This window comes from Anopheles gambiae, chromosome 3, assembly GCF_943734735.2.
Source record: "Anopheles gambiae chromosome 3, idAnoGambNW_F1_1, whole genome shotgun sequence".
In the NCBI taxonomy this organism is placed as follows: domain Eukaryota; kingdom Metazoa; phylum Arthropoda; class Insecta; order Diptera; family Culicidae; genus Anopheles; species Anopheles gambiae.
The window spans coordinates 71146914-71169890 of record NC_064602.1 but is presented as its reverse complement, the minus strand read 5'-3'; the positions used below and the strand labels follow the sequence as shown (position 1 = coordinate 71169890).

General features: G+C 43.4%; 2 protein-coding genes across 2 annotated transcripts; one reads left to right on the top strand and one right to left on the bottom strand.

The window, feature by feature from the left end:
* Positions 1-9850: 9850 nt before the first annotated feature.
* LOC1271026 (eukaryotic translation initiation factor 2-alpha kinase 1) lies at positions 9851-12637 on the bottom strand. Its single transcript, XM_061657855.1, has 2 exons — positions 12409-12637; positions 9851-12321 (listed from the first exon to the last, which is right to left on the bottom strand). The coding sequence occupies exons 1-2, from the start codon at positions 12494-12496 to the stop codon at positions 10286-10288; spliced, it is 2124 nt and encodes a 707-aa protein (XP_061513839.1). The 5' UTR covers positions 12497-12637; the 3' UTR covers positions 9851-10285.
* A 546-nt stretch (positions 12638-13183) lies between these two features.
* On the top strand, positions 13184-21215 carry LOC1271027 (peroxisomal ATPase PEX1). Its single transcript, XM_061657560.1, has 11 exons — positions 13184-13308; positions 13391-13530; positions 13716-13943; positions 14039-14153; positions 14217-15623; positions 17781-18039; positions 18111-18727; positions 18794-19152; positions 19226-19399; positions 20706-20809; positions 20913-21215. The coding sequence occupies exons 2-11, from the start codon at positions 13438-13440 to the stop codon at positions 20980-20982; spliced, it is 3426 nt and encodes a 1141-aa protein (XP_061513544.1). The 5' UTR covers positions 13184-13308; positions 13391-13437; the 3' UTR covers positions 20983-21215.
* The last annotated feature ends 1762 nt before the right edge of the window (positions 21216-22977 follow it).

Below are 22977 nucleotides of genomic sequence, written 5' to 3'. Positions count from 1 at the left end.
AAATTTGCACGACATCTGTACACTGTCACGAACGCTTTTACGATACGCTCGTTCCATGCGCATCGTATGCAAAACCAGATTCCTAATGAACCAATTTCATGGAGCTGGAATTTGAAAAAAAAAATAAATGACTTCAACGAGAACCACCGTGCCGCCGCAACCATCGGGCGCAGGACCATGCGATCGATCCAGTGCTCATCCTTGATTTCGTGCTCCTCCGAGGCACCGAGAGAATCGCCGCAAAAGTGTGAAGCGAAAGAACTTATCCAGCTGCCAATTGAGATAAGTGTAACGGGGGTTTGGGGAAGAATAATTTCCACACACTCGCACACACACACACGTATCAGCCCGCATAGCCATAATAAACATAAACAACTGGGCAGAGGGCGGTGGGGTATAGCAGATCACGGAAAAAAATAAAATGCAACCGAAGCGCATCTTCTTCAGAATCTGTTCTCGTTTCGGTGGTCAGAACAGCTGAGTTTGGTGCAAAGAGGATCGTTTCTTTTGTTGGTGTTGTTCTTTTGGTTTTATTATCAGCTTTTAGCATACCTTTCTTTTAATGGGAAAAGGCAGTTTGGATGAAAAGTGAGCAGTTCTGGAGTGGCAATGCGAGGTGCATTAGCTGGGGAATCAAAAAGTTTACTAGAAGAAAGAAAAATGGAAAAGGAGAAAGTAGCGATATTGATGAAGAGATTAATATTTTTTCAAATTAATTTCCTTGTTATAGAATTTATAACATAACATCAAAAGTAATAAATAATGAATATAACAAATTCAGAAAGACATTGACAATCTATACTGTCAATTTTTAAGTTTCAATTTAAAATAGGACATAACTGGATAAAAACAAGTAAAGTTCACTCTAAACAATGTTATAATGACAGAAAACTAGTATGAAACAAAATCAAGGTTTATATTATTAAAATAAAAAAGAACCAAAAAAGCTAAAATATTGATTTTTAAACAAGTGTGAGATAAGAAATAAGTTGGTAAAAATATAACATAATAATGTACAAATAACACTAAGAACAGTTTCAAAAATTGTAAGAAATATAAAAAAAACTAAATAAATTAAAATAATTGAAAATGATAAACTTATAAATACAAAACAAAACAGCAAAAGGAAAAAAAGATAAATTAGTTGTAGGAAATTCTAAAGCAATTAGAAAGATCAAAAAACAAAAATAGAATACAGACGAAAATTAAAATCAAAGCATTAACAATAAGAAAGTAACACAATGCACTTAAAAAACAATTAAGCAACAATTGATTATTAAAATAGGTAAGAATATTAAAAACGACCCACAAATATCTATAAATATGAAAACAAGAATAATAATCTAGTTTTATTAATGGAAAAGGAAGACATTAGTTGCATTTAACAAAACCGAATAATTTCATAATTTAAAAAAACAGCAGATTTAGGATATTGTTGCAAAAGACCTTTCTTTAATTCAGTGCAGAAGCTTAACAGCTTTTCGTTCCACCCTTGGATCGCTTGGGGGGAGAAATTGCGCTAAAGGAGCACCAACACCAACGGCTAAAGATATTGGCGCGTGCTGGCCATTGTGCTACTGCACCGAACTCGTGCCTGATTCAACATCAAACGCATCATCTTTCTCCCCCGGTGCCGCAATCGGAAACGGTCGAATTGAAACTGAAATTGATAAAGCAGAGCAACGGCAGAGGGCAGACCGGCCGGTTCGGTTTAATAATAATAACCGCAGCAATAAAGTTGGTTCCAAACGACTCGGCCGTGCGGTTTGTGCGGCCAACAAAAAAGGGGATTGGATCTTTATTAAGTCTCTTTTCATTTGCTTCCCTTTTAGCATTGCTCGCTTCTACTGTCCCCCCGACCGTTTCTCCACACGATCATATAACCAGTACTCTCCAAGGATATCCATCCAAGGAAAAGGATCATGTAAAGAAGGGTGATTGAGCTGACAATAAGAGAGTAAAAGAGAGAGAGAGCGCACGCAAAAGCACGCTTGAATGGACACTGAGTGTTGCGGAGGGAAGGCGGTACAAAAGTTGACCAACAAAGGTCCGGGGCAGCAAGTGCGCGCCCGGCACGGCAAGCATAAATATGAACTTCGGTTCGGTTCGGTTCGGTACGGCAGGACGCAGGAAAGTATCCTTCGCGTGGCCGCATTTGGGGTTGCGATGGGTGCCCGGGGTGAAGGCACGTGGACGGGCACGCGTCAAACAGTTGGAGGACAGGTGGATTTGTACCTGTTAACCGACAAGAAATCGAATCCGTCCGTCTGCTGTTGTGTTGTGTGCGTTGTCTTCTCTGTTCCGTTTCCACTTTGTGCTGTTGACCTTTTTTGTGTTCGTTTTGGCGCTAGTGTTGGTTGATTGAACGTTGCTGCCTTTCCGTTTTCGGCCGGCGGACGTGAGGAATTTAACGTTAATTTTTATTATACTTGAGTGTGTGTGTGGTTTTTTTAGTCTTTATTTTTCCGTGTAGATGTGCCGCAGTGCCTAGGTCAGGCTGTATTTATAGGCTTTCCAGATTAGCCGGTACAATCAACGCGTTTTTTTCTTTGCTTCGTCTTCTTGGCACAAGCACTACGGAGGGGAGAAGATCCTAACGATTGTTATTTACACTAAAGGATCGTATTATTTTGGGGGTAGATGATAACTCACAGGCTTTAGGGATTGTTCTGTGTTGCTACCTTTTACAAAACGCCAGATTGCGCGCTTTCACCTGTCGTCAACCGTTTGGAGAAAGTCTCAACTGAATCTCATTATGGACCTCATTGCGTGTTTTATATGAGAGAAAAATAAAAGGATTTTTGTTTTCTAGGCGATCCATTATATTGCATGATTCTTGGCTTTTAATATAGATGCCTTAGATTTGTAAGATGTATCTGATTAGCATGATCCTTTTGGGTTACGTTTGTTAGGATCAAGTTTTGCCTTATGTCCACCTTGAAATATTTAATATTTATGAAGGAAAGCGTCAGGGTTTAAACGAAAAGGATTTTAAAAAGTTTTTATACAGATTCAATTCACAATATTCTGATAAGACTTTTAGGGAATTTTATACGACCACAATGACCGTTTTTAGGACAACATACTCTAAAAGATTTTTAAACAGCATTATCCACTATTATGTATCTCCTATCCATGGAATAATGTTTGATTTCATTCGTGCACAAGATGTTGTTAATGTACACCAGTTTCTTTCTCATGCGGTGTACTAGAACAGGGGTCTCCAAACAGGGGGCTTACAATGCGGCCCACGATGACTTTATAAAGATAAAAATAAATATTATATTGTTTTTACTTTTCTAAATAAAATTTTATTGTTTCTTTTCGTTCTTCGTTCTTTTCGAGATTTAATCGTTCACCCATCAGTTAAAGTTAACGTCAAGCTAACGTACTCAAATGTGTTTCGTATTCAGAGATTCCACTACATGCTGTAAAAAGTTACTTTGAGGGAGATTTAGGATTAGCGTGTCTAAAGTCTTCAACTGAAGCCAGTTCAAAGAATTGTATTTGCTATTTTGCAATAATTATAATATTTTAAGCAAAAATATCTCTAAGATCATGACATCATTCAAACTTAGATTATTTTTGTTTAAGATAATGCAATGTGTGCCAATATTAAGCTTAAAACTGAAAGCTAAATTATTATTGCAGTTAGTAACAGTTTAGCATCAGTCAGTCCTTTGTCTGAAACCTCTTTTCAGTAAGTTGAACCAGATAAGAAAGATCTTTGAGTCTCTAACTTACACTTTTAAGATTAATTTAGCAATAACGCTTCACTCTACTCTTTTTTAGCTCAACTAGCAACTCGCTCTCTCACTCGCACTCTATTTTGAAATTGAACTCTCACAAGAGTCGAGTGGTGAAACATTTTTTGGATAATATTCAATTCCCTCACACTTTGCACCGACTAGCGACTTGCCACTCTTTTAGGATTCAAATAACAGAAGAGTAAATAATGAAAATATTCATTTGAACTCTTTGTGCTGAACCAAAATCTTAGTTTAATTTGCAGCATGTAACCCACACAACCGCTTTTACTCACTGTGTACATGTCATGTACATCAAATACATCTCAAATTTGATGTTCTTCGTATTCAGATTGAATTCACAACGGTCATGCCAAGTATCTCAACGGACTTAAACCGTCATAATTAATCATCTTAATAAATATGAATAAAAGCCAAAGCAGATACCTAGGAGGAATTCAAATAGGCAAACTTACAGGACCGACAGAACAGAACCACCAATACAGAACGACCAATAGCATGAATAAGCTATCAGATCCATGCCTAAACTCTTGCTCTAATTTTCTACGGTGATATCTTACTACACTCAAAGGGATACATGTTCAATATTGTAATTAATATCAAAATAACGCTTTTTCTGTACTAACATACTTTTTAATATTCCAAATATTGTTTTCAAAATGATTAAAAAAGGTAGCAAACTGCCATGGGTATTGCAAACTGCCATGGGTATTGCAAACTGCCACAATATCGCATGCTTATTGATTAATGCACGTAGAAAACTATTTCACACCCAAAATCGAAACAAACCCCTTTTCCCCATTTTACACCGATCGAGACCACCTTTCACTTGGATGCACCAACAAATCATTCCGCTTTGCACCTCTCGAACAAATAGTGCTAGCACATGACATTTGTCACCCGACAGGGATAACGAGACCGTGATCGGTCAGGTGCAGCCTTGCTCGGTGTGCACTTTTACAAATCGACAGCAAAAACACCTAAAAAAAGCGCCGCTCGTAAATGCCAGTGATGATATAATTCCATCCTGCGTCTTCGGGTGCGGTTTCGTACACTTTCGTTCTTCTCATTCCAATTTCCGTTTTAAAAGCTCTATTTGAATTTCGAGCACTCAAAGAGCTGGTCCGTACAAAAAATAATTCATTAATTACTGTAAGTGCGAAACAGTAAGACAGGCTCGACGAGTGCCTCAGCAACGATCAACGCATGGGTGCGTGCGTGCTGCTGCAGCCTGCAACCATCCTTGGTCCTTGGAAGGAACGGTCCCGGGACGTCCTTTTGTGTTTTTCCACCTTTTGCACTTGCGCGAGCCACCTTGCCTTGCATGATTGCACTCCTTAGCGGCCACCTGGTAATTGGCCTCGATTTTTCTTAACCCCTTTGCCCCCACTTCACTTCCGCTTATCAGCAACAGGGCGGCAAGTGTGAATGTCACACAGAAAGCGAGACAGACAGACAGACAGAGAGACAGTGTGCAGTAGGGCTCAATCCGTCGACGCACAATGGGTTCGTCGCTTCGGCCGTGTCAACTCGTCCCTTTCAATAGGATAATTGAATCTAATGTGATCTGCTTAAGGCAGGTCCGGCTGGCGATGTTGTCCGCCCGGCCAGGCCGGGACTGCAAACCTCTGACACCCAAACGGCCCAATTTACTGACATCTACATCCATAGGCCGCGCGGTACAGAGTGCAGGCTTTAGCCAGAAGGGCAATTTTCCAACGACAGCATGACAGGTTTTGTGACAAGCGGTGAAGAAAAGAGATCGAAACGCTGCTGCAGGATATAATTGCTCTTAATAGGAAGCAAGCTTGCCTGCTGGTTGGTTGGTGCTGAATCTGTTTTGCTCGTCCCCAAATTCGGCCGATCAATGGAGAACGATCGTCCCTTGGTGGTGGCTGGCTACAGCCCGATCCTTTAGGGGTGTTCGCCGTGTTGCAGCTTCCTAATTTTCAGCCCCAAAACCGCTCCAATCGTTATGTAAATGCAACGGCAAGTGCCGAGCAATCCTGTCGCCGGAACGAGCGTCCAATCGAAATGATTGCACCAAATGATAGACATTTGACGGTATTAAGGCAAGTGATATTTTACGTTAATAGCCGCCGGCGACTGGCTCGATTAGCGACCGTGATCGATTACGGGCGATCGTAAAAAAAGACAGAGCGCGCGCGAGAGAGAGAGAGAGAGAGGGAAGTCTTTCGGCAAGATCGGACAGTAATTTGAAAGGCGCAAAAACTGCAGCCGTGAACAGCGAATATATGAGGTGATAAAATCAATTACTAACGGCGCCAGATGATTCTAATACCGGGGGGCAGCTGTTAGTAGCCGCGCCGTCCGATGGCTTTCCAGTCACCCAATGTGTGCGTGCGGTGTCCTTATTTTTTGGGGAAGAGATCACGCACACAAAATGATTTGATGGGATAGGGTTCCCCTTCGCCGGAGTTCGTAAACGATCATCTCCAGAAACACTTTGATTCGGAGTGGTTTGGAACAATTTGCAGTCGTAAAAAATGATGGCAACTAATTTCTGTTGGACGTTGGTTGCGTTTGATTTTTGTTTCGGATTTTCTGGAGGAGTTTTCGGTGAAAATGGGGCCACTGACTTCGGTCGATTGGGTGCAGTTTATTGGGAGAGTTTGAAATCGGTGCAGCTTTGAAATTGATTGAAATCTTCTTTGATAGTGATTGTTTTTTCTTTTAGAAAGCTTGCACAATAAACAACATTTTTTCCTCAATAATTGATTTATTGTATGTTTGTGCCTTGTGCTATAACTGTAGCCTACACTGGTTCTTGAACCAGAGTGAATTTGAAAAGATTTCTTAATTGAATCTGGAATTTGGACCTTTTAATCTGGCAGATGTTGGACCATTTCGATTCAATTCGGTTGAGTCCAATCGAGTCCAGGTGACTCCGAGGAGTCCGAACGAATTCAGATGTATCCAGATTCATAAAGATTCGTTAATACATAATCATCGGAACTCGCTCGAAATTGAAGAGTATAATTCGATTTTGGGTTGGAGTCAAAATCGTAGTGGATCCTCGTCGAGATGGTAAAGTGGTACTGTAATTGGTAAAACAATCTGCTACGAATAAGTACCCAATAACAAATCAGAGTAACTAGTTGTCCTTGTCCTTTTCAAGTAATAACATTTCACTCCGACGACCAATTAGTTGTAATAAGTTATTTAGATCTAATTATTTTTTTGATTATTTGTGACAGCTTCATCCGACAATCAGCTATTTGTGGCTAGTTAATCTTATTAGCTACTCTTTATAAGTTTCTGCTAGAGTAAGTGTACCAATTATGGCTATATTATGTCATCAAGATACCGATTTTACCCTTGTAAAAATAAATACTGAGAAAAAGCACAAAAGTCTGTATGTTTTCTTTTAGTCTACACTATGTAGAACACAAGGATATTTTTATAATCACGCAGTATTTATCAAAATACTCAACAAATTCAATTGAAAATTGCATCTTCATGTACCAATTATGGCTATAGTGTTTCTAGCAATTCGCCATAGCTGTACCAAATGTGGCTGTAGGCCAAAATAATAATAATAAATATTATAACAAAATGATGATTTTGATCCTACAGTGCTGCTCTTAGGAAAATGATAAGAGATACCAAACATCTTAACAACACAATTTCAAAAGGGTGATATTTAACAAACGGAAGTGAGCAATACGGAACTAATGAAGCACAAATGTGTTAAAATGTTCATTTATGAAATGAAAAATCCTTCCGTTGTTTTAGAATTCTAATTGAGAGTTTTAAATTCGAAATTAGTTTTCGTTAAAGCCATAATTGGTGCTATAACCACAATTGGAACACTTACTCTAACCAGTTATCTTTGCAAGTTACTTTTAATCATTAGCTATATTTAAATCCGTCGTTTAGATGATGACGATAAGCTTCACCTCTTACTCCTACACAGGTTTGAGAAGGACGAAAGTATCTAAAAGATAATTTCACTCTAATAGGTGTAAAGAAAAAAACGAGCAAGTGGTGGCATAAAAAAAACTCTCAGACGAATTGTTCGAGTCATAGACCCAAGACGACCAACATAGTTCAATCAAGTAAAAACGGGTCTTATCCATCGAATACAATGGAATTTTCTAGCATCCTTTACGTGGCTCGCCATGATCCAACTATTCTATCCTTCGCACTACTTATCAGAACACGACAGCGACATGTGTATGGCCAGTTCCATTAGTACCAACCGCTGGCTCCAGGGTCTCTAGCATCAAAGGCTGGCTCCAGGGCACTACATTCCGAAGCAGGTGAACCTAATGTATCTGGAATTGGCCAATCAATTACAATCATCAATGCGTGAATCCTGTTGTGACCTCCCAGACCGTGTGCAAACTGTATATTCCTCCTAATAGATCCCGAATATCCACTTGTACGCGCGCATGTCTCAAACATATGTTGACTCTTTCTTACTTAAATTTTCATACATAAAGAAAAAAATTTTTAATCATCATCAAGATTAATAATAACTAATGTTACTAATGACTAGAGAACTAATAGATACTAATAACTGATTACTGGAACTATTTAATAAACAAAGGTAACTGGTTTCCTTTATTTTATTTTTTTATGTTTTCAATTCCTATCTCTAGATCGACGTATCCACTTTGGATTACTCATCACTAAAGGGGGCCGCAGGAATGTATTAAACTCAGGCCTATATAAACAGTGTACAAAATTGATTGAGAAGGCAATAATGGCAAAAACTTTATCTGTCTGATAACATCTTAGTTATTAAATAACTAGTGAATAGTAGTGAAGTCCTAGCAATGTTTTAACCCATCAAAGACGATAGTTCATAGCTGCTTTGATTCCTCAAAGTCCTTCAAAGTCATAGAATAAGTATAGTCGTAAACTTGTACGACTTAATCACATGACCGTTGTGAGATGAAGCCTGGAATGGACCGCCCTCGCACCTCCGTTTCAAGGGCTGACAATTCGGATGCGTGGTACTGAATAAATTCTCAAAAGCCTGTATAGGCAGGCATGTCCGCGTAGGATGTTTACGTCGTATATTAGGAGAAGAGGACTTGAGTTTTAGTCAAATACTAAAAGTAGTATTCGATTTTATTCATTCGACCTTTCATTTGAGGGGTCGGACGCTCAAATCGGCCGATAAATAGCCGAGTAAATAATATCTAAAGGAATTTATTATAAAAAATCGATAAGTTTGGAATATTGCTAACAAATTATACCAGCGATCGGCTAAGTACGGCGAGAACATTCACACATTTTTGCGCTTGGTTTAACAATTCGGCTCTTCGCGTGATTCTTAACGAACATTTTTGTAGAATTTGGCTTTTCACAGTCGCAAAGTTCGCAGAACGCCGAACTATACAGTTGCATATTCTGAGAACGGGTGATCTCGTCGGGGCGAAGTTTTATAAGTGAGACGGGAACGAATGCTACACAATGTCATGCACGTCATTACTACAATCACACTGGGTGTTAGCTTCCACACTTGCTAGAAGATAGATTTGTTTTTTAACGCTATCATACAATACCGTCTCCATTGAACCGTTAGTCCGGAGCGGTTGGTCTGAAGCCGGTTCCGGGAAAAAATCGGAGCCAATTCCGGAGCCGTTGATGCGCTCCAGAACACCCGTCACTAATACTCACAGCAATGAAAAAAAAAACAACGGTTGAACTGTTTTCAACGGATTTTTTGGTATGATCAGAATGGTTGAAACAATCGAGGAATGGCTTAAATGAATGTTCGGAACTGTTGGAGCGGTAGGTAGGAAACAACGTCAACAAAGCAAGAATTAAAAATTACATGCATTAAAATCGAATCCTCGTTTGCAAATTTTTTCTGAAGATCTTGACTTGGAAACGGTTATTGAAACAAATATTGGACGCGAATTCCTAGGTACGACAGGTTATACAGTTAGTATAACAATCAAGAAACAAAATGATCACACAAAAGGCTAAAGAATCACAATATAATTAGGAGTTACCCTTCTTTTTTTACATTATTTAGAAGCAATTTAGGTTAAATGATCATTAAAACAACGCTACATTCAGATATAAGCAAATGAAAACTAAAATAGTTTAAAGTTAATCCAGTCTTGAAACTAGGCGCTTAAGTATTATATGATTTATTGCAAACTGTATGTACTATTGGTAGTTTGGACAGTTTTCAGGAGCATCTCATAATTACTTGCTTTTAAATTTTCCCTTATTATTCGCTGGAGCAGTAGCAAAATCTGATACTCTAAATTGGGGGCTGAATATATCCAAAATTGGGAACTACTAAGTAGGATGATTCATCCTTTTGTAACGAACAGTATTGAAAAATTGTTTGAATGAGCAATTTATTGACGACATCGTATCACACATGCCTACCTTAAACTAAAAGTAAGTCTTCTTTTGCCTATAGGATGCTTGGGCACACTAATAATTTAACGAAACTTCCCATTACTTAAATATCCCAGTGAGCTACTGTTACCGTCGCAACCGTAAAAGTAGGATGAAGGCAAGGTCGCTTACGGTCGTTTGCTCACATCTTGTAGGTCCTGCTGTTGCTGTTGGTGTTGTGCCTTCTCTTCCCGCTCCTGGTACGAGCGAAGCATCTCCTTTAGCTTCTTGATCTCCTCGTCCTTACTGCGCAGCTCCATATCCTTGCTGCGCAGCTGAATCTCCTTGTTCTGCATCTCCATGCTCATGTAGATCAGCTCCTGCTCCTTCACGATCAGCGACCGCGTGGTACGCTGCTCCAGCAGCGTCCGCTCCTCCTCCGTCTCGTGCTGAGCACGCTGCTGCTCGTCGATCTGCGTGCGCAAACAGGCGATCTCCTCCTCCCGCAGCGACAAGCTGCGGCGCAGCTCCGAAATCACCCGATCGCGATTGATTCGAATCCGATTGACCGCTTCGACCAGATCCTGCATGCCGGGCCGTTTAGCAGGCTGCAACTGCAGCAAGCTCTTCAGCAGCGCGATAAAGTCACGATCCAAATCGGGTGGAAATATGCCGCGCCGTACCTGTTTGATCGTTTCCGCCCGCTCCATGTCGGTGGAGAACGGTACGAGCAGTTCGAGCAGTATGATGCCAAGCGAGTAGATGTCCGACTTTGGGTCGCATTGCCCGGCAAGCTGTTCCGGTGCGGCGTAGAGCGGTGTACCAAAGCCAACGCCAACGTGGGAGCTTTGCAGGGGGCAAGCTAGGCCGAAATCGCCCAGCTGGATGCACAGCTTGGAGTCGTGGTGCGAAAGGCTTACGAAAATGTTGCTCGGTTTTATGTCGTGGTGAACGATGCCGCGGGAGTGAATGTAGTTGAGCCCGTTGAGCAGCTGCTGGAAGACGTCGATCACGATGTCAAGGTGCTGCACGTGCCCGTCGGTTAGCGAGTCATCTTTGGAGGGTTCCGAATTGCGGCGGACTGGCGATTCTCTATCGAACAGCACACTGTCGGTGTTGGTCGTGTCGGAAATCTGTGAGCTTTGGCGACAGAACGAATTCCGCGGGATTGAGTTCACAATGCCCAGCTCGTTGTGCAAGCGATTGTGCAAGAAATCGGAATAGAATTGGGTAAAGTTGTCGGTAGCGTTGCGCTGATCGAGCCATTCGCGCAGTGTCAAGTGGCACAGCGTCATCTGAATGTACAGTGTGGCCCACTTCAGATTAATGTGTGCCTGGGACTCTTCAATGCTGACGACACTTCTTGATGTTTCCTCAACTTCCGCTATTTGGTTTCGTGCCTCTTCGCTGCTCTCCTGCTCCTGCTGTTCCTCACCGTTGCTCCTTTCGAACAGGATGCTAAACTCGTCCGAATCGTGCTCGGGTCGGCGCAACGAGTCACTTATATCACGTGTTCCTTCTCCATCCTCATCCTCCTCCTCTTCCTCCGAAGAGCCTGATCCATCCGCTTCATCCATTGTCGACGTACTGTTAACGCTGTTCTTCCCCGGGGACATTAACGGCTCGAGCCACGCCGCTTTGTACGGTACGATGTTGATGTGATTCAAGCTCGCCAACGTTTTCACTTCCGCCAGATGTACCAGCACGTTCTTGATCGTGGTCGACCGGATCGTAACCTTCTTCACCGCGTACACAATATCGTCCAGCTTGTTGCGAGACCGGTAAACCTTGCCGAACCCTCCGCCGGCAATGAACGAAAGCTCCTCAAACTCCCGATAGTACCGGGACCACTCCAGCCCCGCCGGCAGTGGCCAATACTCTTGCAAATCCGGCAGCACAACGGGCAGGTCGCGCCCCCGGGCAATGCTAACCAGATGGTATAGTGCCTTCTGGTACTGGCTGCGCATCATCTCGAACTCGCCCATCGTGTACGTTTCGTCGATCAGATTGACCGCATGCAACCGGTCGCAGATGGTTTTGTAGAGAACGCGCGACCGCTCCGCATCCGGCTCGAGCAGGGCACACAGCTGCTGCAGCAGGCTCTCCACCAGCAGGCTGACCGGCGCGGACGCTTTCGTGGCAATGCGCGTCTGCAGCGAACGCTCATTGCTGTGCAGCTCGGCAGTGGTTCGCGTCACGATGGACAGTAGATTCGTGGAGCTTGCTAGATAAACGGTACAGAATTCGTATAAGTTCGAGCATTTTCTAGAATATTCTGCAGAAATACTGAAACCTTCAGGCCGAAGGTTACCTGAGTCGAACTTTTTGATCGTTTCAATGTTGTTCCAATCGATGTCCAGATCTTCATCGTCCTCGGAATCCATCGTCAAGATGACCATATTCTTGGGGGCGGTATGGTAAACGGGAGGGGCAACTTTTTGTGTACTTTTTACTTATAAAAAAACACGGCAACTTTTAGGGCAGAAACATTCACGACATTCACGCTACGGAAAAACCAAAACAAAGTCACGTCAAAACGGGACAGTGCAGGCAGGGTTCGTAGGGGTTACTTTATGTGCAGGACAGTTTGTTTGGGATTGAATTTATTCTTTTATTTTTGTTATTTCCGAATTCGGTTTAATTGTCTAAAGAAGAATTAAAATACAGTCTTTCCCCGAGTTACGCGACGCTCAAGTTACGCGAATTCGAGTGGCGCAAATTTTTATTTTTGACAGTTTATTTGTCAAATCATTACAATTATCTCCATTAATTGTTAAATGAAAAGAAAACATGCAATTTTTCCAAAAGTTTTATGTAACTAACAAGACAGAAACAACCTTATTTTCCACACGAATTACATTCAATGAGTTATAAATCACATAAATAAACTAAATTCTATGAAAAATCATCATTAATTAACTATATATTGGCAGCAAAACGTGATATTCGACTTACGCCAAAAACCGAGTCACGCGAATGTCTCCGGAACGCATTATTCGCGTAACTCGGGGAAAGACTGTAAATAAAAACCCTGCCAATTCGGCTAAATGTCAAATCGGGGTGTTTGACAGAACTGGCTGCACGAAAATGCTCTTTGGGCGCAAGTGACAGTTCCCCATCAGCTGTCCGTGCGGGTTCAAAACAAATGCCGCGATAAGTTATCGGTTTTCTATTTACGAGTCTTTCCATTACACGACATAAATTTCGTTAGGTTAGTAGATGGTGCTTGTGGTAGTGACGAAAAAAAAAGGTTCAAAGGTCACACCTCGCATTCTGTTTCGTGTTAATTACAGTGTAAACAGAACCGACGCCGGGTGTGCCGCTCCGTCCGCTGCGAGAAATGTTCCGTCGATCGTTGACCGTTTCCTATTCGCCGTTCCGAAACAATTATGTCACGCTACCGGACAGCTACTACCGGATGCTTTCGAGCTATGTAAGTAACAAAAAGATACTGCCAAATACCTATGGTTCATGCCTTTCTATGGGTCCTTTTTTGTCGCCCACATCTTACCCCCGGAAACATTCCTCAATTATTGCTAATAAACTATCTTTCATAATGATGGTGTCCCGCGTGTGGGGGCCGCGGCCGGGGCGCTGGTATGTTGGGTTTATTTTTAGAAAAACGGGTGTCTCTGTCTGACGCATCGCATCGACACGTACTACGTGTCGTGGGCCCCGTACGGGGGAGGCGGGCTGGCCGAGAACCATATCGGCATCAACGCGCAGGTGGCCCGCTCGATGGACCTGAAGGAGGGCGACGCCGTGATGGTGGCGATGATCATGGATGTGCGATCGTTGAAGCGGGTGGAGGTGAGCGCCGCGAGCGAAAAGGACTGGGAAATGTTGGTAAGTGTGGGTGTGTGTGTTGGTCGGTTGGTGTCGCCTTTCCGCGTTTAGGAATGCGACGGTTTTAAAGAGGTTTGTTTTTGGTGTTTTTTCAGCAAATCAGCAGCAGCCGCATTCAATCAATTCTGCTCGATCAAACGAGGATCGTCACGAAAGGACAGAATCTGGTCGTGTGGATCAATGACTCAATAAGCATTAAAATCAAAATAAGTATGAATATTTTTATCAATTGTCCATAGAAGAATGCAATTTTAATCATATTTTCATCTACAGAATTCATAATTCCCACGCTGCCCTTTGGCCGGTTGGAAAACGACACCGAGCTGGTGGTGGAACCGTACAAAAAGCTTCCTGGGCTGAACAGCCCTGCCAAGCAGGAAATACCGAAGCTTACGCGCAGCAATACCAACCTGAACATCGCGGAACTCGTCCGGCAGCGCAACATGGAGCGCAAAAAGTCGAGCGAGTACATCAGCGCCTTAGAGAACGGTCTGGCAGGGACTACGCTTTCCAGCACCGCCCCTTCACACGATCCCGGCATACTGTCCGCGGCGGAAAGTGTCAAAAAACGGCCAATGTCGTGGCAGAAAACGCTCGAAGGCAATAAGGAGAATGGAATCCTTCCGGGCCTGCCACCCAAAAACTCGCTTCAACGATCCTCCACCAGTGGAAGTAATTCATCGTCCGGTTCGGTGGCCGGCATGAGCGCGCAAACGGCGGTGCGCAATTCTTCCTTCGAAAAAGACCTCGAACGCCACCTGAATCGGCTGCAGACGAGCAAATCGATGGCGAACTTTATGGCGTACGAAACACCTGCTGCTTCCCCGAAGGAGCAGGGATCGAGCCCCATCGACAGCCCGAAGCGAGAGCCGAGCAAAACGGTCCACCTCGATGGGCTGATCGAAACGCTCGGCCAGAATGTGGCGAAAGTGTACGAGTTTCGGGTGATCCGGGGCGTGTGGAACAGTCGGCGCAGTACGACGCAGCTGTGCGACATACACACGACGAAGGAGAACGTGCCCGCGACGATGGACATTAACAAACCGTTCCTGCTAACGACGAACGACAACCGGGAGTACTACGTGAACGTGCGGCTGGCGGGGGATGGTGAACGGTTCCCCAGGAACGCTTACCCGACGGTGGAAATAAATGATCGGCTGATGGAGCAGCTGGAAATAAATCACGGCGAGAAGGTAACGCTCAAACCCATTCGCAACGCGCTCAACATAGTGGATCGGATTGAGCTGCTGCCGGCGACAAAAGTAGCGCCGATCATTGAGGAGGACATTGTGGAGAAGTTTAAACAGTTTGTGTTGCACAACTCGAAGATCCATGCGCTGCTGCTGAACCAGGAGCAGCTGTTTAAGCTGCCGGAGTACTATCTTACGTTAAAGCTGCAGCCACCGGCGTTAAAGTACTGCTTGATCAACAGTACAATACTGCGGCACAGCAAGATTTGCTGTACCGGTGAGGTGAAACCGGTAGCAGGATACTCGGATGTAGAAGGGACCAAAAAGAAGCCGGCTGCGCTTAAGGACGCGGAATCGGTTGAGGAATGTAAGCTGGTGAAGATCGAAAAGATTGAACGCATCGTGGAGGAGTGTACCGATCGGCTCAAGTACGCACTTTGCTTGGATGCACGGTGTAAGGTGCCGCAGCAGTGCAATATGTTCATTGCAGGTGAGAGCAATCATTTATTTCATTTATTTAATACCGCAACACATTTACATTATTTACAATAAGTTAGAGTTATTGCATAAAGGCCAGGTTACATTGGTCGTTCTCTCTGTAATTTCAATTTTCACTAGCGCATCTGGGGGCGGCTGACTGAAGCATTTTACCAAACAATTTGGAACCGCTTCAGAAAATATGTTATTTTTTCCTTGTTCTTTGCTTAAACTGGACTGAAAAAGATTGTAATTAATAGAAAAATATGTTGTGAAAGTATTTCAGTCATTTTCGCATCAAAAAGAGGTGAAAAAACTACTTAAATTTGAGCTCTGGCTAGACCATTCCCTCGATGACCAAAACAAGCTTCCTTCAGTGCTACCAGTGGTACGGCTGAATATGATAGTAGTACATTTTTCGATGCTGAGCTAGAGGCAGTTTCTTGTGCACCACACAAAGAAAGAGCCCAAAATGCTTTGTAGGCGTGCTCGGTCGCTAGAAGTTTGAATTTGGAGAAACAGTTTAGTGCCATAGTGCGAGTGAAAGATTTTGTCATATATGGGGCACTCCTGAAAATAGCTTTAGCTGACGAGAGGATTATGAGCAGTACTGCAAAATGTCACTGTCAATGCCATAAACAATCTTACTGAAACAATATCCATGTCAGCGTCATGTACTCAATTGTGATGGCCAGAGGTGATACTCAATACGATTGATGTGACCAATACATGCTTCGTGACATTTTTGCGACCATCGCTTGGTCAGTCACTATGTCATGATATTTTTTGCTGTGATCAGTTTTGCAAAATGTCACTGACATAGTCATGCCAAATTCCGGCTGAAACAAAATCATATCAGCGTTATGAGCCTCTGTGATGATAAGAGGCGAGCCTCAAACAGTTGGTGACATTGTGTGCAACTAACTCTTGGTCAGTCACTTGGTCGCGACATTTTCAGTCGGTGATCATCGCGATGGTCATGGTGCTTGTGAGTGGTTCCAAGAAACATAATGAGCATGTTTGTCGTCATGTCGTCAATATCACAGACACAAAATGTCGTGACCAAGTGAGTGATCTAGAGTTGGGCGCTAAAGAAAATGTCACCAAGCATGTGATTGGACCACCAACTGTTTGAGTCTTACCTCTGATTTTCTCAGCTGTGTTCGTGAGCTGATTTGAGCTTCGTATCTGCCGGCATTAAGCTAAGCTTGTCGGTCAGAGTATAGCGTTGAACTCAAGAATTCGCATGTCGCGTTCGGCATGTCATGACGCACTTTTATTGAGTATCAGCAATAAGCTTCAAGCTACTACGGATATGTTCATTGTTTTCGTTAGTGAAAATCTCGTGATGCTCATGACATTTTACAGCATTGATTATGAGTTCCAACCATGGATAGGATCCCAATCATGCCATAGTCGATGGAGCCCCAATATATCCTATTTTTGAGTGCGGGATTAAATCAAATGCCGCTTTGACGTCTGTGTAGATTGCATCGACTTGCATCACGGGTTCTATCGCGGTGTGCCAGATGCTTACTGGTGTGAATCTTTTGGGTGTGAAAACGTTTTGAACTGGACTTATATAATTCGAAACACTGGCTAAGAGCGGTTCGTAAACGAGCATCTCGAAGACTTTAGCGCAGACGCAGAGGGAAGTGATTAAACGATAGTTGGATGCAGCAGTTTTATCGCCTTTTTGTGGATGGGTACCAGCCATGAGACTTTCCAAGACGCACGGGAAAGACGTTTGTTCTAAACGTCGAAGATTTTGCACAGTGAACGGATTAGTGCATCTGTTTAAAAGTGGACGCAGGAATGTCGTCAATAGCGTCTTTAAACGAGTTTTCATTGAAAACCGGAAGGCATGGGTTGATGGCACAAACTGGTGTGCAGTTCTGATTAAATCAGGATCGGTGACGTCACGGCGGAAAGTGTCTTGGAATCGCCTAGCGAATAATTCACAAATTTCCGTAGCAGTATTTCCATTCACACCATTGTAAGTGATTACGCTGGGGAAGGATGATGATTTGCGCTTGGAATTAACGAAGTTCTACAGTCCTCGGGGGCGGTAGCGAAAAATTCGCACCATTCGAGAGTAGTTTCTCTGTAATCAATTGCTTTCTTGGTTTAATTATTAATTTATTTATTCTATTCTTCTTTTTTCTTGAAGGATCGTCACAGAGTGGAAGGAAAACGGTGTGCGACAACATACTGAAACGACTGGCGGAAGTGCCGTTCTACTGTTTCTCGACCACGTTCGACTGTGCCAAGCACAAGGGCCGCAAACCGGACTCGATACAGAAGGATCTGCGGCATACTCTCTACCTCTGCATGTTCCACAGTCCCGCGGTGCTATTTATGGACGGATTGGACGTGCTAGCCCACCAGCCGGGCGATCAGAATACACCCGATGCTGAATATCACAATAAGTAAGGTCGTCGCCGATCTTTAATGTTGGTCGAATTCGTTTTTAAAATCCTTATTTTTCTCTCCCCAACAGAGTGTCGGACATGATTCGCAAGCAGATCGAAGAGTTTACCGGCAACAATCCGATCGCGGTCATCGCGTCGATCAGCAGCTCTTCCAACCTGAACCGCCGGCTGCACTCGTCCCGCGGCTACCATCTCTTCCAGCAGCACGTCAAGCTGCCGAACCTGGACAAGGCGGATCGGGAAGCGGCCCTGAAAAGCCTGTTCGTCCAGCGGCAGTGCAAGCTGGACCGGCGCATCGATTGGAAGCGGCTCGCGAATCAAACCGAAGGGTACGCCATCGGCAGCCTGGTGCAGCTCGTCGATCGGGCCGTGTTTTACGCGTACAAGCAGGACGGCAAGTTCCCGTTCGTGACGGAGGCGATGGTGTCGGAGGCGCTGGACGTCACCAATCGGTACTGTTTGGTGGGTATCGAGAACCACAAACAGCAGGCGACCGACGAGCTGGAGGAGGAGGACGATGAGGTGCCGGGCGATAAAGTGCCGGGCCTGGAGGGTGCGATCGAGGTGTTCCAGGAGGTGCTGATGTGGCCGACCCGATTTCCGAAGATTTTTGAAGCATCGCCGCTCCGGAATCAGGCCGGCATACTGCTGTTTGGGCCGCCCGGAACGGGTAAAACGTATCTAGGTATGTGCTTTAGAATTGGTTTCGATGTAGAAAATGGATTGATTTTATAAAGTCATCTTCTTTCAGTATCGAAATTGGCCAAAACGTGGAATCTGCGCATGATTTCGGTGAAGGGTCCCGAGCTGCTGGCGAAGTACATCGGTCAGAGTGAGGAAAATGTGCGCAATCTGTTCGATCGGGCGCGCAGTGCCAAACCTTGTGTGCTGTTTTTCGACGAGTTTGACAGCTTGGCGCCGCGCCGTGGCCACGATTCGACCGGTGTGACCGATCGGGTCGTGAATCAGCTGCTAACGGAGCTGGACGGTGTGGAGGGGCTGCAGGGCGTGACTGTGATAGGGGCGACCTCGCGGCCCGAGCTGCTCGATCCGGCTCTGTTGCGCTCCGGGCGTATCGATCGTTTGGTGGAATGCACTCTGCCGGGTGTGGTAAGTGCAGGTGGTCATAAAAGGATTGTCACCCAAATTGGTGACGTATTTTTTTGCTTTTTCCTTTGCAAAGACTGCACGGTTGGAGATTTTTAGCAATCACAGCAAATCGCTGACGCTCGACAAGGACGTTGATTTGCGCGAGTTTGCAGTAAAGTCGGAATACTACACCGGAGCGGACATTAGAAGCATTTTAACGACGGCAAACATGCTGGCGGTGCAGGAGTGTCTTAGCAATGATCCAGAGGTAAGTAAAGTCCAAACGATTTTTACGTGATTTTCTTACCAAATAGGAGAATAGTACTCTAAAAAATACGATGTTAAAAAGGACAGAAATATGGAAACTGTTGTAAATCATGCAAATCAAATAATTTACATAAGAACTCGTTCTAAGCATCGGAAGGTTTCCTATTGATTATTATGTGTCATTGAAACTAAATCTCTCTCTCTATCGACGCCAGCAATCGTTTGCCGGTTTTGTTCCGCGTTTTATTCGCTGAATGATAATTACCGACACCCGAAGCAGCGCCCCTTTTTAATAGCAATAATGCACCAAACCCCGTTCGTACAGTTGATGCCACGTCTACTTATCTAACCACATCCCAACGGGCAAGACGGCTCTCTCGAGAGCGAGAATGGAACTATGAAACTGAGTAGCGTTTAATTACAGGATTTTAATTATTCGCTAACGTCTTTGGAACGACTTTTGCGATGCACGGGTCCCTTCTTTTCGTTGACTTTGTGTGTGTGTTTGTCAGGCCACGTCCACGTCGGATCAGTACCATCAGCTGGTGCGGTAAGGAAGGCTTAATTACTTTCCATCCATTCCGGTGGCGGGCGGAACGCAACGTTCGTGGCAAAACTTTCGCAACGCGAACGCGTAGATAAGCGCTTTTTCCGCGTTTCCCGTGTCGCGAGCTAAGTGATATTAGCTCTGGATGTCGCGTCCGTACCGTTGTGCGCGACTCCTAATATCCTGTGACAAAGTGAACTTGGTGTAAACGGATCATTCTGTCCCGAGCGTTTCTGGTGGGGCGTAATGTGCTGGAACTCGCAGGTGAAGTTGTTTGTGTCGAGGAGATTGTTCTCGAGTTCATTCTTTCCCAGCGTGTTCAGCGGTGTGACACACCGTGTTTTGGGGGAAGGGGTTTATGATATCCCCTACTGCTGGTGGTCTTTTCTTGGTACAGCTGCACTTTCACTGTTGCGCGGTGTAAAGCCGATGATGAGCTGCCGATTATGTAAATGCATATGTGAAGATAGCGGTAGCGTGGCAGCCGGGCGATAGAAATAAAGACAGTGCTTAGCTGCCGGTTCGTTCGTACGTTCGTTTTTTAGCAGTTTAATATTTCTCAACGATTATTATGATGAGCGTTGCCGTCGTCTTCGTCGTTGGTGATGCTTACGATGTTGGGTTGTGAGGCGTTGATGAAAATGTTCCACTCCGACAACATACACACTCTCCCTGTGTGTGAAAGATCATAAGAATAGGACCCTGATCGTCTGCCGGTGGTCCTAATGATTTTGTTTTCTCGTCATTTTTGTTGTTGTAGAAAGTGCCTGAGCAGATAACGGTGAGCCAGCGCCATCTAGCCGAAGCGTTTAGTAGCACGAGACCGTCACTCTCGCCGCGGGACATTGCCAAGTACAGGGAAACGTAAGTGCCGTTCACCGTTCATAAGCCATCGCGCGCTAAGGCATTCCCATCTTACCTACTAAATCGGACCATTTTGTTCCACCCTTTTTTGTTGTTTCCACAGCTACGCACGATTCACTAACAAAGAGCCACCGTCGCGGGATTTTGTTGCTAAACGTGCTACATTAGCATAACGAGTGAACGGGAGAGAAAAAGCGATAATCCTTAGTTTTACTATCACGTAAGTACGGTTTTGGTTTGTGGTGGGGGATGGGACGAACGTTCTTAATTTTTGAGGGATTGTGCCCGAGTTTTTGCGTTATGTCGTACAGACACCGGAGAGCATTTTGGTTGTTGTTTTTTTATAAAGAGATTTTTCTTTTTTTTAAACAAAAAATAAAATAGTTCGCATTTTGTAAAAACTCAATGAGCAATGCGCAGTACCTTCGGGAATGAATATTGAGAAATTTGTTGAAAGTTTTTTTAAGAGCACAATTCAAAAAGCACAATCAATTCAATTTGCAGTAGGACGTTGCTTTTGTTGAAATATTTCATGCAACTGGATGAATAATAATGTTATTAGACTACCAGTGCACTTTTTTAACATATTAACATATTATGTTATGAAGATTCTTATTGTTTCAATTGATGTAAAAGACAGTTTTACTTATATATTCCAAAACTCAAGAATTTAGACGTATTTAATTGTTGAACATGTTTTCCCAAAGAGCCGTGATACCCGAGAGCTTTAAAAAGACTGTTAAGTAAGTAGTTAAAGCGGCATTGTTATGATATTTATTTAACATCTAATTATTATACATTCTGTTCTTAATATTAATTTTGTAATATTGATGAGTGTTTTTAATTTGAAAGACTCCGAAAAAACTATTTTATTTGTATTTAAATTTAGAGCTATATATAAGTAACATTTCTTTGTGTTTAAATATTTCACACTGTTAATTAATTAGTACTATCAGCTGCATATGAATACATTTTACACAGTGGGAATAATGAAATAAGTTACAATTTTGAAACAAGTTAAATGAAAAGTTTTAAATTTCCGTTTAATTATTGAAATGACGTATGACGTAAATGTGTATGATGAAATATTTGACCAAATTTATTATTATTGTCATAAACAACAGTATTTTATCGTAAAATCGTGCTTTAGTACTCCCATTTTTGTTTCATAAATGGAGTGGTAAACGATTATAGTTTAAATTTAGCAAAAACCAAATATCCCTTGTTCCATTATGAAAAAAACCTCCCAAAAGCGAACCAACGTCCATTCCGCGAAATGAACATTAATCATATTATCCTTGCACCGAATCCGGGCGCCTACGATCAGCAGTACCCAACGGTACTGTATCATAGCATTGCCAAAGTCCATCAGATGCCGGCAAATATGATAGCTAAATGGTGGACAAATTGCTTTTGACACTGCCATTGGGCGAGCGTTGAAATGCTTTCAGTTCGTATAGCTGTCCTCTCTCCCTCGAGGGACGCCCATGAGTGCCCATGTGGCGATAATGGACAGATGGGGAGCATTGATGGGGTGACTTCGGTGGTTCCCTTTTTTGTTACCGGTTGTTGTGGGGCTGGATCGACTAAACGACCAGCCGGCATCATAGTAAAATGGTGGAAAATTGGAAAAAATCACTCAAACATAACGACGAACCACTCGAATGCAAAAATACCCTGCGGAATAGACAAAAGCGCTCATGTTGAAAATAAACGCCATCCCGCGAACAAGGACGGCGGTTGTGAATGTTTTTCTCTGGCGCTCCCCGTTTATTTTTTTTTATCACGCATGATGCTCCTTCCTAATCCCTGAAGGGGATGTTTGTGTCTTTTTTTTATTTCCTCTCTATTTCTCTCTCTCTATTGCTCTGTCTGTTTCCTTTGCAATCGTTTTATTTTTCTAGTTGATGTTTGATGACTGATAACTGATGTCGCAAACACGCGGGACGATCCAATGTACCGGCGAACTCCGACGAGTGAGAGAAGCGCTGGGGCGGGATGGAAAAATTGTTTGGAACAATTTCAATTTTCACACCTTTATGACACTTTCCACCACCTCTCTATGCCTGGCGGGGAAAGGCAAGCAGTGCTATAATGCCATTTTCAATGTGATTACAGTTGTTATTTGCTGTTCTTCTGGTTTGGTTTGTTTCATACCGCGACCGGTC

Coding starts and splice junctions, on each gene's coding strand:
- LOC1271026 (XM_061657855.1), bottom strand. CDS start 12,496: ATGGTCATCTTGACGATGGATTCCGAGGACGATGAAGATCTGGACATC. Junction 12,322..12,408: donor GATCAAAAAGTTCGACTCAG/GTAACCTTCGGC, acceptor CCGTTTATCTAG/CAAGCTCCACGAATCTACTG.
- LOC1271027 (XM_061657560.1), top strand. CDS start 13,438: ATGTTCCGTCGATCGTTGACCGTTTCCTATTCGCCGTTCCGAAACAAT. Junction 13,944..14,038: donor AAAAGGACTGGGAAATGTTG/GTAAGTGTGGGT, acceptor GTGTTTTTTCAG/CAAATCAGCAGCAGCCGCAT. Junction 18,040..18,110: donor GATGCTGAATATCACAATAA/GTAAGGTCGTCG, acceptor TCTCCCCAACAG/AGTGTCGGACATGATTCGCA.